At 49.5% G+C, this 13,036-nt stretch overlaps 1 protein-coding gene across 2 annotated transcripts in view; it reads right to left on the bottom strand.

Annotated features, from left to right (window-relative positions):
- Positions 1-13,036, bottom strand: part of RREB1 (ras responsive element binding protein 1) — a 143,604-nt gene that overhangs the window by 15,405 nt on the left and 115,163 nt on the right. For both annotated transcript variants that reach the window (XM_030817264.1, XM_030817265.1), the window contains exons 9-10: positions 9,371-9,560; positions 4,138-7,048 (exon numbers count right to left, since the gene is read on the bottom strand). In XM_030817264.1, the coding sequence (XP_030673124.1) occupies positions 4,138-7,048; positions 9,371-9,560 (3,101 nt within the window). The remainder of the gene's footprint in view (positions 1-4,137; positions 7,049-9,370; positions 9,561-13,036) is intronic.

The raw sequence follows: 13,036 nt of genomic DNA, 5'->3' as shown, positions 1-13,036 counted from the left end.
TGGTCTGGGAGAGAGCTGGAGAGGAGTGGAAGGAAGGAGGAAAGGCAGGTGTGTGTGGAGACTGTGCCAGGGGGTATGAAAAATGACAGCCCTGCCAGCTTCCTCATCAAACACAGTTCCTGGAACCTGAGCCGGGAGCAAGAAAAGGCTGAGGCCACATGCTCCTTGCCAGCAGCCAGCAGGTATACCCCTCGTTGGACACTGAACACCAGATCTGCTTCTTGCTGCCCCTTTGAGGATGGGGAGGACTGGAGAACATGTGTTTTGAGACAAAGTAGAGACAGTACAGTAATTTGCTGAGGGGGTAGGAGGAGGCCAGCATTCAAGGTGTAGACAGTTTGTTTAAATGCAGTCCCAAACCGGATGCTGCTCAATGCTTCTGGCTGGAACTCGGCTAGATTTTAACACTATACTCAAAAACACAAAACGGCCAGGCACAGTGGCCCACGCCTATAATCCCAATACTTTGCAAAGCTGAGGAGTTCGAGAACAGCCTGGGTAACATGGTGAGACCTTGTCTGTACAAAAGCAAAAAACTAGAAAAAACAAAAATACCCCACAGAACATCTTCTCTGAGTAACACCTCTGTTCGCAGGGTGGCTGCAGAGTCAATGTTTAACATGTGTATACTCAAGACTTTCTTCAAAGTTTTGGAGACAGCGCCTCACAGAAGCCTAGGGAGCCAAGGATCCATGTGGCTCTGAGTGACAGCAGAGCTGCCTACCAGGAAAAAGATCAGGTCTGTGGGGAGAGGGGGCCCATCAGATGACTTCCCAGGCTCCTTCCAGCTCTAATGCTCCATGAATGGAAAATGCTCTAACACGACACTGGATGTAGCCAAGTGCTCCATATAACATGATTTAGCAGTGGTGATGCTGAACATCCCTGGAAGCTGAGAGTGAAGCACAGCAAACGAAGTTAATGGAGCTCAATGGGCACCAACCTTCATACAGTGTCTATTCATGTGGCTAACACGATTCTGTAGTCATTAAGTCTCAAATTAGCTAATAACATTCTGATCCACAGTGGTGTCCCGCCTTATCTCAAACTACTTTGCAATCTTCTGCAATGTGGACATGTGGGAACACGGGGAGGCATGGAAAGTGCACCCTGCCTGCCTTCTGCCTTCACGCAGACGACACACTGGGCACACACACCCTGACCAGTGGGCAGTTGCACAGAACTGGACCCTGGCTTGGAACAGTAGCTCCATCTCTTATTCCCCATATGGCTGTAGGCAAGTTACTTAGCTCCTTAAAAGTAAACCTCGATTTCCTTGTGGCAACACATGGATGACATCACCCTCACAGGACTGTCATGAAGACTAGCTCTACCAAGAACATATTATGACAGGATACAGGGATTGTGCCAAAGCAGACACATCTATCGAGGTTATCAGTAACTTTTAAGGGACAAGAGGCAGAATGTTTATATTTATATCTACCCCATCCTATCTTAAACAAACCTCCTGCTTTCTTGCTCAGTTTCAGATGCTACTAAATTTTAAACCAACGCTGATACTTTGGCATTCAAAAGCCAGGCAATCATGACTGGATTCACAAATGGGAACACATATCAGGCACCTGCAAAGACATGGGCACAACTCTTAAAAAAGGAAATATTGGAGGAAGAAGATGGGGAGGTTGGGTGACAGCAGGGGGAGGTGGGAGCACTGAGGAAGGGGGTGAGCCAAGCCAATCATCAGATCCAGACCATCTGCTTTCTGAAAAGTGGTAACAGAAAAACTCACTTCTCCATAGACTCTCAGTAGGCGATAAACAGGTGGCACCCAAAAAGGGTAGCAAAAGAAACTGCTATAAGGGGCACCTTCCCTTGAAGATGCATGTTCTTCCCTGAACTGCTGTCATCATTAGAATGGTTGCTTTACTTGTCAGGCTTAAACTATTTTAACAGGGAGACAGTGGTATGAAAGGGCAGTACACACTTTACAAATCTAGAAATCCTGGTTCTCCTTGAGTCCTCCCTGGACAGGCACTCCTGACTTGCTACTCCTCAATCCCTGGATTCAAGGACCCACCACAGCAGAAAGAAATGCAGTGTCTGTGTGGCAAGCTCTGGTGACCAGTGAAACCTCTGAGAGTCCTATTGCTCGCAGCCACAACTCCCTCTGGCTCCCAGCTTCCTCTCCCTCCCCAGGCTCCATTCTGCACACTGTTCAGGTATCCAGCAGTGGCTCCATGACCTCCCTCCTGCTGTTCCACCTCATCTAGGAGAAACAGCCTTCAACGAGCTTCTCCAAAGCTTTGTGGGATGATCAACTCTATGTAATCCATTTCCACCTGGATACAGAGCACAGCTCACACCAATTCCCACAACCCACCCTCAACATCCTGTCATAAACCTCCTGACTACCTTGGGTTACCATATTTAGCGCAAAGAAAAACCCACAAAAAAACCCAGGATGCCCAGAGCTAAATTTGAATTTTGGATAAACAAATAATTTTTTAGTAAATCCCAAGAACTACATAAAAATACTTATACTAAAAATTATTTGTTGTCTATCTGAAATTCAAATTTAACTGGTGTTCTGTATTTTATTCGCCAATCCAGTACCATTTGGTTTAAGGCCCTATCTATTTATTAACATTTTGGTTGTAAACTCCAAAAAGATAGGATCTCACTAATTTGCCCTTAGTTCAATAACATAAACTGAATACTGAGACTGTTCACTGAGGAAATTCAGAAAATTATAATTCAGATGACAGTTGTATGGCCATTTATATACTAGAAGCACCTGATACAAAATTATTTAAAGTATATTCCTATCCTAAACTTCTCTTTAAAAATTAACTTCTAGAAACTAACATTTGAAAAATACTTTTGGGCAGGCCGGGTGCAGTGGCTCACGCCTGTAATCCCAGCACTTTGCGAGGCCAAGGTGGGCAGATCACCTGAGGTCAGGAGTTTGAGACCAGTCTGGCCAACATGGTGAAACCCCATCTCTACTAAAAATACAAAAATTAGCCGTGCATGGTGGCGCAAGCCTGTAATCTCAGCTACTTGGGAGGCTGAGGCAGGGAGAATTGCTTGACCCGGGGAGGCAGAGGTTGCAGTGAGCTGAGATCATACTACTCCACTCCAGCCTGGGTAACAGAGCGAGACTTCGTCTCAAAAAAAGAAAAATACTTTTGGGGCCAGGTGCGGGGGCTCATGCCTGTAATCCTAGCACTTTGGGAGGCAAAAAAACTGCTTGAGCCCAGGAGTTTGAGAGCAATATAGTGAGACTCTGTCTTTTATTTAAAAAAAAAAAAAAAAAAGAAAGAAAGAAAAAAGGAAGATACTTTTGGGGTATCACTTTGACAATTTAAGTCTGTTACTTAGAATTTTTTCACACTTGGGTGTGAGTTCTTGGGGATGGACAGGTCGATGGGCTCCATGGAGAGGTCGTAGGGGCTGGGGAAGAAGCGCTCAGAAAGCAGATGTTTTCCTGCTTCACCTGGACCAGCGCCAGGCCCTTCTGAGAGAAGTTTCTCAGAAAGGCTTACAATTGTAGTATAAACAGAAATTTTAAAACATTCTACCACCACTCATTGCTGATTTTCACAATCAACAGGGGAAGATGTGACTGCCTTAGTGAACTGAAAGAAAACAGCCAACATCACAATTTGTAATATTTCTGTTTAAGAGGACATGGCATCCAAACAAACTTCACAAAATTTTCAAAATTTAAAAAGCTGCATTGAGGACACTGGAATGGAATGTCAAAGCACCGAGCTCATTATGCCCCAATACCTTAATACAAAAAGTCTCACTTCTCCGGAGCCGCCTCCCTGCTTAACCCAGTAGATAATCTGGCTACCACCTCCGGAAGGGATGAGGCGACGCCATGAGTGATCTGAGGGCCTGTGACCACTTTCACCTCAAAACGCCCTGGGTGAACACTCACTAGAATGCTGCCCTTGGAGGGCTCGGTCCCTGCACAAAGGCCATGTGGGTGCTGAGAGCACATAGGAAATACTGCACCACCAGACAAGCTCGGGGCTTTGGAGACTGGGGAAGAAGCCAAGCTAGGAATAACTGGAGCTGTGGGAGATGGGTCTCGCTTTTGACCCCCACTCATGGGTCTGCCTGCCAGGAAGTAGGACTCACTGCCTGGGAGCCCGGTGGCCCTCTTACCAGTGTGTGTGAGCATATGCCTCTGTAGGGAGCTGGCCCAAGGGAAAACCCGGGGACAGTGGGGACAGGTGATCTTCTGCAGGCAGTTGGTGTACGAGTTCCGCTTGGCCCTCAGCAGCTTGTCTTCTGGGGGACTGCCCTGCTCTTCATCACTGGGCCCATGGTGGTCGGCAGGGGCTCCGGCCACCTCATCCTGAGTGTTGTCCTCCGCTGTCTGCAGAAATGGACTGAACTTGTTGGTGTCTGTGGTGGCCAGCATCTTCTCAATGCTGGCAAACTCCCCGCTGGAGTCCAGGTCCACCCCACCGCTGTTGGTGCGGGGTCGGCTCCTCACCCCCCTTTTCCGGCCCCTCTTCTTCGACGTGCCCGCTGGGCCCTGCTCGGTGGGAGAGGCAGCCTCTGGGCTGCTGGCTGGAGCGGGAGGCTCACTAGACTCTTTTGGGCTGGTGGTGGTGGCAGGGGTGGCGGTGGTGGCAGCTTTGGGGACAGAGCCTCCTAAGCTGTCTGAAGCCGTGGTGTTACTGCCAGTGCTTGCAGGCCCTGGGTCCGCCACCTTGGTTTTCAGCAGGGTGGGGGCCGAGGATACAGATGAGATGATCTGGGCAATGGAGGCCAGCGGGGGCAGCTCTTCTGTCACGGGGGGCTTTGGCAAAAGCAGAGGGGGCTTGGGCCGCAGTGGACGCAGCAAGGCTGTGCCACTCAGGAGGGCTGAGCTTCCCACCAGCGGAGGGCTGCTGACCAGGGCTGAGGAGTAGATTGGGACCGCCAGCTGAACAGGGCCCTGCAGGGGCTGCGCTGGGGGCTCTGGGGTGGCCGCCGGCGCAGGGGTCATGGGGCTTTCCAGGATCCCGCTGGGCCCCAAAGTCACAGGAAGAGAAGGGCCGGGTGCTGGGCAGGGAGAGGGCTGCTCGCTGCTCCCCGCCTCCTCCTCAGGCTTCTTGGCTTCGCTGGGAGTGGCCAAATCCTTGTCCCCTTTCCTGAAGTTCTTGGGGATGGACAGGTCGATGGGCTCCATGGAGCAGTCATAGGGGGCCAGGGAAGAAGGGCTCAGAAAGGAGATGTTTTCCTGCTTCACTTGGACCAGTGCCAGGCCCTTCTGAGAGAAGTCCAGGGGCTCATTGAAGTCCACTGCAAAGCTACTGGCGGGCTCCAACTTGATCGAGACATGGGGAAGCGGAGGCTGGGTGGGGCCCCTGTGAAGAAAGCCGTTCTGGGGCTCCAGGAAGGCAGTGAGGGGCTTGCAGTCACCAAGGGCAGCGCAGCCACTGTCCTCTCCGTGCCCTGAGGCCTCAGTGGCCGGCGCCTCTGCGGGGCCCAGGCCGTCGGCGGCCAGCACGTAACTCTCGATGTCCTGCTCGGGCACGTGCAGGTGCTGCTTGAGGATGTGGTGGATGCAGTTGCGCTTGGCCGCGAAAGCGGCGCTGCACTCCTTGCACTCAAAAGGCTTGCGGCCCTTGTGACCCCCGCCCAAGCCGCGGCCGCAGTGCGTGCGCATGTGGATGCGCAGGGCACGGTAGTGCTTCAGGTCCTCGCCGCACAGCCGGCACACGGTGTCTGGGGCGCAGAAGGCGTCCACCAGCTCGGCCGCGCTGCTACTCACATACTCGATGTTCTTCTCGATATCCTTGCGGGTGGCCTTGAGGTGCTTCTTGCGCAGGTGCCGCTCGCAGTTGGCTTTGACAGTGAAGGGGTAGTGGCAGATCTTGCAAATGTAGGGCCGCTCCCCACTGTGCGTGCGCAGGTGGCGGATGAGCGCGGCCTTGTCGGCGGCAATGTAGTCACAGATGTTGCACTGGTATGGCGAGATGCCCAGGTGGGAGCGCACGTGGGCACGCAAGACCCCCGAGAAGGCAAACACCTGGTTGCAGAAGCGGCAGGGGTAGAGCACCTTGCGCATGGCGGGCGTCTTCTTGCCGCTGGGCGCTGTCATGAAGGCCTTGAGCTCCCCCTCTGTGATCTCCTGCTTGATCTTGGCCTCCATGCTCAGCGGCAGCAGGGCCTCGATGATGCTGTCCTGCTCCAGCTGCGTCTTCATCTCGGGCTGGCCCGGCAGCTCCGCCTGCGGCTGCTGCAGGGAGAGCCGCGTGGCCGCGTTGGGCTGGGTCCCGGACTTGGACTGCAGCAGGTGGGCGTTGGAGGCCGCCTCCACTGAGCCTTTGAGGAGCTTCAGGGGGGGTGGCGGCAGGCTGGGGCTGATACAGCCGGGGGAAGCCTGCTGGGCGTTGATGAGAGGCGGGGGCGTGGAGGTGGCCACCACGGTCCGTGGTGTGACCAGGGGCTTTGGCTTCAGAGGGGGCATGTGCTTGAAGATCGCCTGCAGTGGGGCGGCGGGGGCCTTGGAGAAGGGCGGAAGACTGATCTGAGGGGGAGCCGAGGCCGCCATCTTCAGAATCTGCTGGATGTCTGCCAGCTCGATGGCTGACTCGCCAGAGATGGGCTTGACCACAATGCTGCTGTCAGGCTGGATGATGAAGCCCTTCTGGAAGGGCTGCAGGGACAGGTGCTTTATGCTGTCCTTGGTCGCGGGGAGAACTGTGAGAGAACCGCCTAGGGAAGCAGCTTCGAAAGGAGACAGGCTCAGCAGGTTGGTGCAGCCGGGGTCCTGAGGTAGCTGACACTTAAGTGTCTGGAGCTGAATTGCCTGGTTGTCATCCGGCAGGGGCTCCTCGGCGGGGGCAGGCCTGACGTCTTTGGTGTGCTGCAGGCCAAGCAAGGCCAGGAAGCCCTTCTGGTCCAGGGCGTCACCAGGCAGGGGCGTGGCCTGTGGCTTTTCTTGACCCTGGTCTGCCGACACGTGGGTCTGCTTGTGCAGAGCCAGTGAGCAGAGCATGGGGAACGCCTTGTCACAGGTGTCGCAGACAAAACGGTGTTGCTCGCTGATGCACCTCCGCAGGTTTGTTTCGCACCAGGCCTATATAGAACCCACCGGTAAAAGCAAGGGAACACACGTGAAGATTGAAAAACTAATCACTAAACGGAGATGCACAAAGTATTTGTTGTACATTTATCCCAGTACACAGCCTTTCCCTATAATATAAAGAGTTCCCAGCCTGGGCAACATAGCAAGATCCCTTATCTCTACAAAAAATAAAAAAAAAATTAGCCAGGTGTGTTGGCTCATGCCTCTAGTCCCAGCTACTCCAGAGACCGAGGGGGGAGGATCGCTTGAGGCCAGGAGTTTGTGACTAGCCTGGGCAACATAGCAAGACCTTGTCTCTATTAAAAAAATAAGAAAATTAGCCAGATGTGGTGGTACACGCCTGTGTCCTAGCTATTGGGAGGCTGAGGCAGGAAAAGCACCTGAGCTTAAGGAGGTTGAGTCTGCAGTGAGACATGATTATGCCACACTGCACTTTAGCCTGGGCAACAGAACAAGACTCTGCCTTAAAAAAAAAAAAAAAAGTTGACCTTCTCCTGCTTGCTAACACACTGGACTGAATAAGGAAATCCACAAAGCATCTTAAGAATCACGTTTGCATGATAAATGATATCAACCCACAGGGTATCTCACTAGAGATTCTGAAGTATAGTTAAGTAACAATACCACAAGGGTAGAATTAATTCTCTTTGCAAAAGTGGGTGCCTTGCAAAACGGAGGGTCAGAGATATTGGAGAATCAGCTACCCTACCCCTCTGTGATTGTGGAAGGGGGATGCTGCCTAGGAGGGGCTATGAGGAATGTCACCTGGGGGGTGTACACACATGGGTGTGTGCATATGGAACAATCCATTGAGTTTGTACCTTGTACACTTGAAGAACAACACTGTTGATACCTTCTATCTCAACTTTTTTAAATGGGGAAAAAAATAATTTCGAAGTAGTTTTAGTTTTATTTCTTTCTTTTTGAGGCTGAGTCTTGCTCTGTCACCCAGGCATGATCTCCGTTCACTGCAACCTCCACCTCCCGGGTTCGAGAGATTGTCATGCCTCAGCCTCCCCAGCAGCTGGGATTATAGGCATGTGCTACCATGCCCAGCTAATTTTTTATATTTTTAGTAGAGACGGGGTTTCACTGTGTTGGCCAGGCTGGTCTTGAACTCCTGGCCTCAAGTGCTCCACCTGCCTTGGCCTCCCAAAGTGCTGCGGTTACAGGCATGAGCCATTGTGTCCAGCCAGTTTCAAAGTAGTTTTAGCAGGTGCTTTATTAGCAGGGAATATATATGGCTCTTTTCTTTTTCAGGTCAATAATGACCCAAATTGTTTTTAAGAGAAACCACAACGCTGGAATATTTAGCTGCAATGCAGATAGTAAAGAAAGATTTTTAAAAAATCCCACAGATTCCAATTATCATAGGACTGGGGAGTTTTACAATTCACAACTTTTATTTTTATTAAAAAACACTTTTTTTTTTTTTTTTTTTTTTTAGACGGAGTCTCGCTCTGTTGCCCAGGCTGGAGTGCAGTGGCGCGATCTCGACTCACTGCAACCTCAGCCTCCCGGGTTCAAGCGATTCTTCTGCCTCAGCGTCCCGGGTAGCTGGGATTACATGTGCCACCACGCCTGGCTAATTTTTGTATTTTTAGTACAGACAGGGTTTCACCATGTTGGTCAGGCTGGTCTTGAACTCCTGACCTCATGATCCGACAGCCTTGGGCTCCCAGAGTTCTGGGAGCATGAGCCACCACGCCCGGCCCTAAAATTTTATTTTATTTTTGAGACAATCTCTGCCACCCAGGCTGGAGTGCAGTGGCGCGATCATGGCTCAATGCAGCCTCAACCTCCTGGGCTCAAGTGATCCTCCCACCTCAGCCTCCCAAGTAGCTGGGACTACTAGGTGCGCACCACCACACCTGGCTAATTTTTAAATTTTTTGTAGAGATAAATTCTTGCTATGCTGTCCAGGCAGGTCTCAACCTCCTGACCTCAAATGATCCTCCTGCCTTGGCCTCACAAAGTGCTGGGGTTATAGGTGTGAGCTACTGGGGCCTAGTCTACAACTGACAACTTAAACCTCAAAGACCCAAGAACGGGCAAAAGGCACAGAAGAGCTAGACCAATGCACAGTTCATAGGATATTCAACCCCAAACAAGACTATGCACCCTTCTCAACCCAACAACCCAAGGGAGACTAAAAGGGCCAACGATAATTTTAAGAAAAAAGGTGTTACAAAAAAGACAAAGCCCAACCGATATTTTAAGGAAAGAAACCTCAAGGAGGGGAAGTTTCCATGGTCTAACTGTGTGGACCATGAAAGGCAGTTGCTGGTTGCTTCCATGGGCTGATCAGAATACCTGAGAAATGCGAGGAAACTTCCTACAGGAGAAGTCCGTGAATCCTAAGTCGTGGAAGCCAGCGGGAATCGAAGGGTTGTTCTGTATGAAAGGCCTGCCCATTGCATCCCTGGGAAGTTGTTTGTGGACAAGCGCGTTGTGACGCAGCAGTCCTCGATGTGTTCGAAAGGTGACGCAGCAAATGTCACATCTAGGAGAGGAAAGGGAGAACATATGAGGCAGAAAGGGAGAGCATATGAGGAAGCAGTTAAGTCAGAGTTTCCACTCTTCCAGCCTTATGTTTTTGTTGATTCATTTCAATTGAGTAAAATAAAAATGGTATGATGTCAAGAAGCCAGGCTACATGGTTAGCACCAAAAACCTCTTCCTTTTAAAAAAAATTGTATTCTATCAACTTCTGGATACCAAATCTTTGCAGGCAGCACAAGATGTACGTACGACCTGAAAACCCACAGTCTGAGCACAAGAAGACGACAGCTGGGAACCTGCAGCCACCGTGGCCGACCTGCTCGCTCTCACCTCGATCAGGCATTAGTGGGATCATGTTAGAGGTTTCTCTCTCCCTCAGTTCACTGGATTCTAATTATTGTGAATGTTTAAAAGTCAAAAGAGCATATATTTAAGTAGCATCTAGGGCAATCAATCAGCATCCCTGGCATCTGACAGAGATAAAAATTATTAAATTTTCCAATCTAATTAGAAGTGATGGTGATTGTGCATTAAGTTGTGGTATTAGCATCATCATTATCTGAATGATAACCATGGTCCTCACGGACTGAGCCCAGGTGCCCTGACAGCTCAGCACATGTGACAACCCCAGCAGGCAGGTGCGTATCATGACCCTCATCTTCTAGATGAACACTGGTGATCAAAAATACGAAGCGATGTGACTCAGGCCACATAGCCAGTAAGAAGCACACACGAAATGTCAGCCTGAGTTCCTGCTCCCACCCATGCTTATCACAAGGCTGTCTCCCCTTCCTTGAAAGACTCCCACAGATGCAGTCCACTCAAAATCTGACCCTTCATTTCAGAGATGATCTTTGACATCCTAAATGTTCTGGGTCAGCAAACACCACTTTATAATACTGTCTCTGCTTTTCATACCAGTATTGTCTTCTAGGTCTTCACTGAGAACCATATTAAAAATTTTACATCAGTGTGCAGATGGGTGGATAAAAACAAAATACCATCGTTATGGTATTATCAACATCCACTAGACTTGCATGGAATGTAGTGGTCACCAAAGCCACATGTGGCTATTCAAATTTAATTAAAGTTTCCTCAGTCACTTCAGCCTTCTTTTAAGGGCTCAACTGCATCGGGAGGCACAGACAGAGTATGTTTGCACGATCACAGGATATTCTGTTGGACAATGTTGTATACCAAGCATCATTCCATGTATTTATGTGTGCACGCGTATCTGACCCTCACCACCTCTAAGGTAGCTCCTTTTATCACTGTTTTAGCCAGGCAAAGCCACTTGCTTATGTCCACACTGCATGTACCACAGTGAAAACTTTTTTGAGTTGAGTCTTCCCTGGAAATAAAGAGATAACGAAGTCAGCCACGAAGCAGCTGTGCTCACTTTCTGGAAGCACTGAAAGGAAGAAGTGCCAGTATGTGCCGCCCTGCTCGCCTTATCACGCTGTAGCGGACACAGCAGAGCCCGGTCCTGCTGAGCATGCTCTGCCCCTGGCTCCCCTGTCCAGGAAGGGCCTCCCCTGAGCACTCTCCCGTCACTGCTCAGCTACCTTTGGAACCCCAAACCCGGGTTCCCATGAGCCACTCAAAACGCAGCATTCCTTTTGAGGGAATTCTGCTGAGCTCACCACTGTGGCCAAGGCCCAGGGAAGGGATGGATCTGGATAATGAAGAACACCTTTAGGGGCTGGAAGTCCTCACACTGCGGGCCCAGATGTCAAAGTACCCAGCGGTCTAAATCACAGGCCATGAGACAGATCCTGCGGGGAAGCAGAATGGACGCAGCCCCTCTGGGTGAGGTTCTTTCTGGCTGAAATACGTTCAAGCTCTGAGCTGTGCACACAGAGAGGACAGTGACCCTTGGAGGCAACAAGAGCCTCTGTCCTGGAGATGTAGCTCCTTCCTTCTCCCACCCCCACTTCATTTCCCCCATGCTCAAGTTCAACCCTCCCCATGGTCACCAATCCATCACCTCGCCACCAGTTGGCTGAAAGATCTATATTGGACTGAAAGGATAAGAGAAATGTCTGAATTGGGAAAATCTAACTCTGATTAGAGATATCTGATATATTCACAAGTGACTGAATTTTTTAGTTATGATAAAATTTGGGCTATGCTTTTTAAAAAGGTTCCTTTTAAAAAAAGATATATAATGAAATATTTATAAATAAAACATAGGATATCTGGGATTTGTTTTGAAATTACCTGGGTTGGAGAAGAGAGGAAACAAAATTGGCTGTGAGTTGATAATCCCTGAAACTGGATAAGGGTACATGGGAGTTTATTATACCAGATTTTTGCAAGCCAAACTAAAGCAGAATCCTAGATTTTTACGATTATGGCATTCAACTGTGCACAGGTATCTTACCTAGCCTAAATTTGACAGCAACTAAAAAAAAAATACTCTGTCCAATCTGCACTGTAAATAAGCCTTTCCAACATAAGTTTCCAGAGACTATTCTTTTATTAAAACAACATTCCATCAGCTTATATAAAATTTAATTAAATTATAATAAATGATTACAAGTATTACAGACATAAACAGGTTGGGAAGAGACTTTTCGTAGCATACAAGTCAACTGCAAAAGGCAGGCAGGTAGGACTGAGAGGTGGCTGCAAACTTTCTGAAATGTGCACCGCTTCTATAAAAAAGTTTTTCATGTGTGGTCCATATGTGTCTGTTGTTTAGCTGAGAATGTGTATGTGTGTACATAGGTAGTATGTATTTATGTACATATATATTTGCATACATGTAATGTGCCGGGTACATTACCAAATAGAAATTTTAAAAGGGTGAGATAAAAAAATATATTTTTTTTCCTTGTATCCTAGAGATCTTCCTGAATACTCTTCACCTTTTTTGGGGGGGGACAGAGTTTAGTTGCCCAGGCTGGAGTGCAATGGCGTGATCTTGGTTCACCACAACCTCCGCTTCCCTGGTTCAAGTGATTCTCCGGCCTCAACCTCCTGAGTAGCTGGGATTACAGGCATGCGCCCACCACGCCCAGCTAATTTTTGTGTTTTAGTAGAGATGGGTTTCTCCATGTTGGCCAGGCTGGCCTCGAAATCCTGACCTCAGCTAATCTGCCCGCCTCCACTTCCCAAAGTGCTGGGATTACAGGCGTGAGCCACCGTGCCCGGCCTTTTTTTTAAAAGAGAGTCTTGCTCTGTTGCCCAGGCTGGAGTGCAGTGGCATGATCACAGCTCATTGCAGTCTTGAACTCCTGGGCGCAAGTGATCCTCCCACCTCAGCCTCCCTTCATAGCTGGGACTAGAGGCATGTGCCACTATGCCTGGCTAATTTTTAACATTTTTTGTAGAGACATGGTGTCACCATGTTGCCCAGGCTGGTCTCGAACTCCTGGGCTCAAGCAATGCTCCTGAATTGGCCTCCCAAAGTGTTGGGATTACAGTTGTGAGCCACTGTGCTTGGCTACTCTCCACTTTTGAGACTTCTGTACT

The sequence above is a fragment of the Nomascus leucogenys genome, chromosome 8, assembly GCF_006542625.1.
Source record: "Nomascus leucogenys isolate Asia chromosome 8, Asia_NLE_v1, whole genome shotgun sequence".
NCBI lineage: Eukaryota > Metazoa > Chordata > Mammalia > Primates > Hylobatidae > Nomascus > Nomascus leucogenys.
Note: the sequence above shows the minus strand (reverse complement) of the source record. Positions and strands in the feature narration are given on the sequence as shown.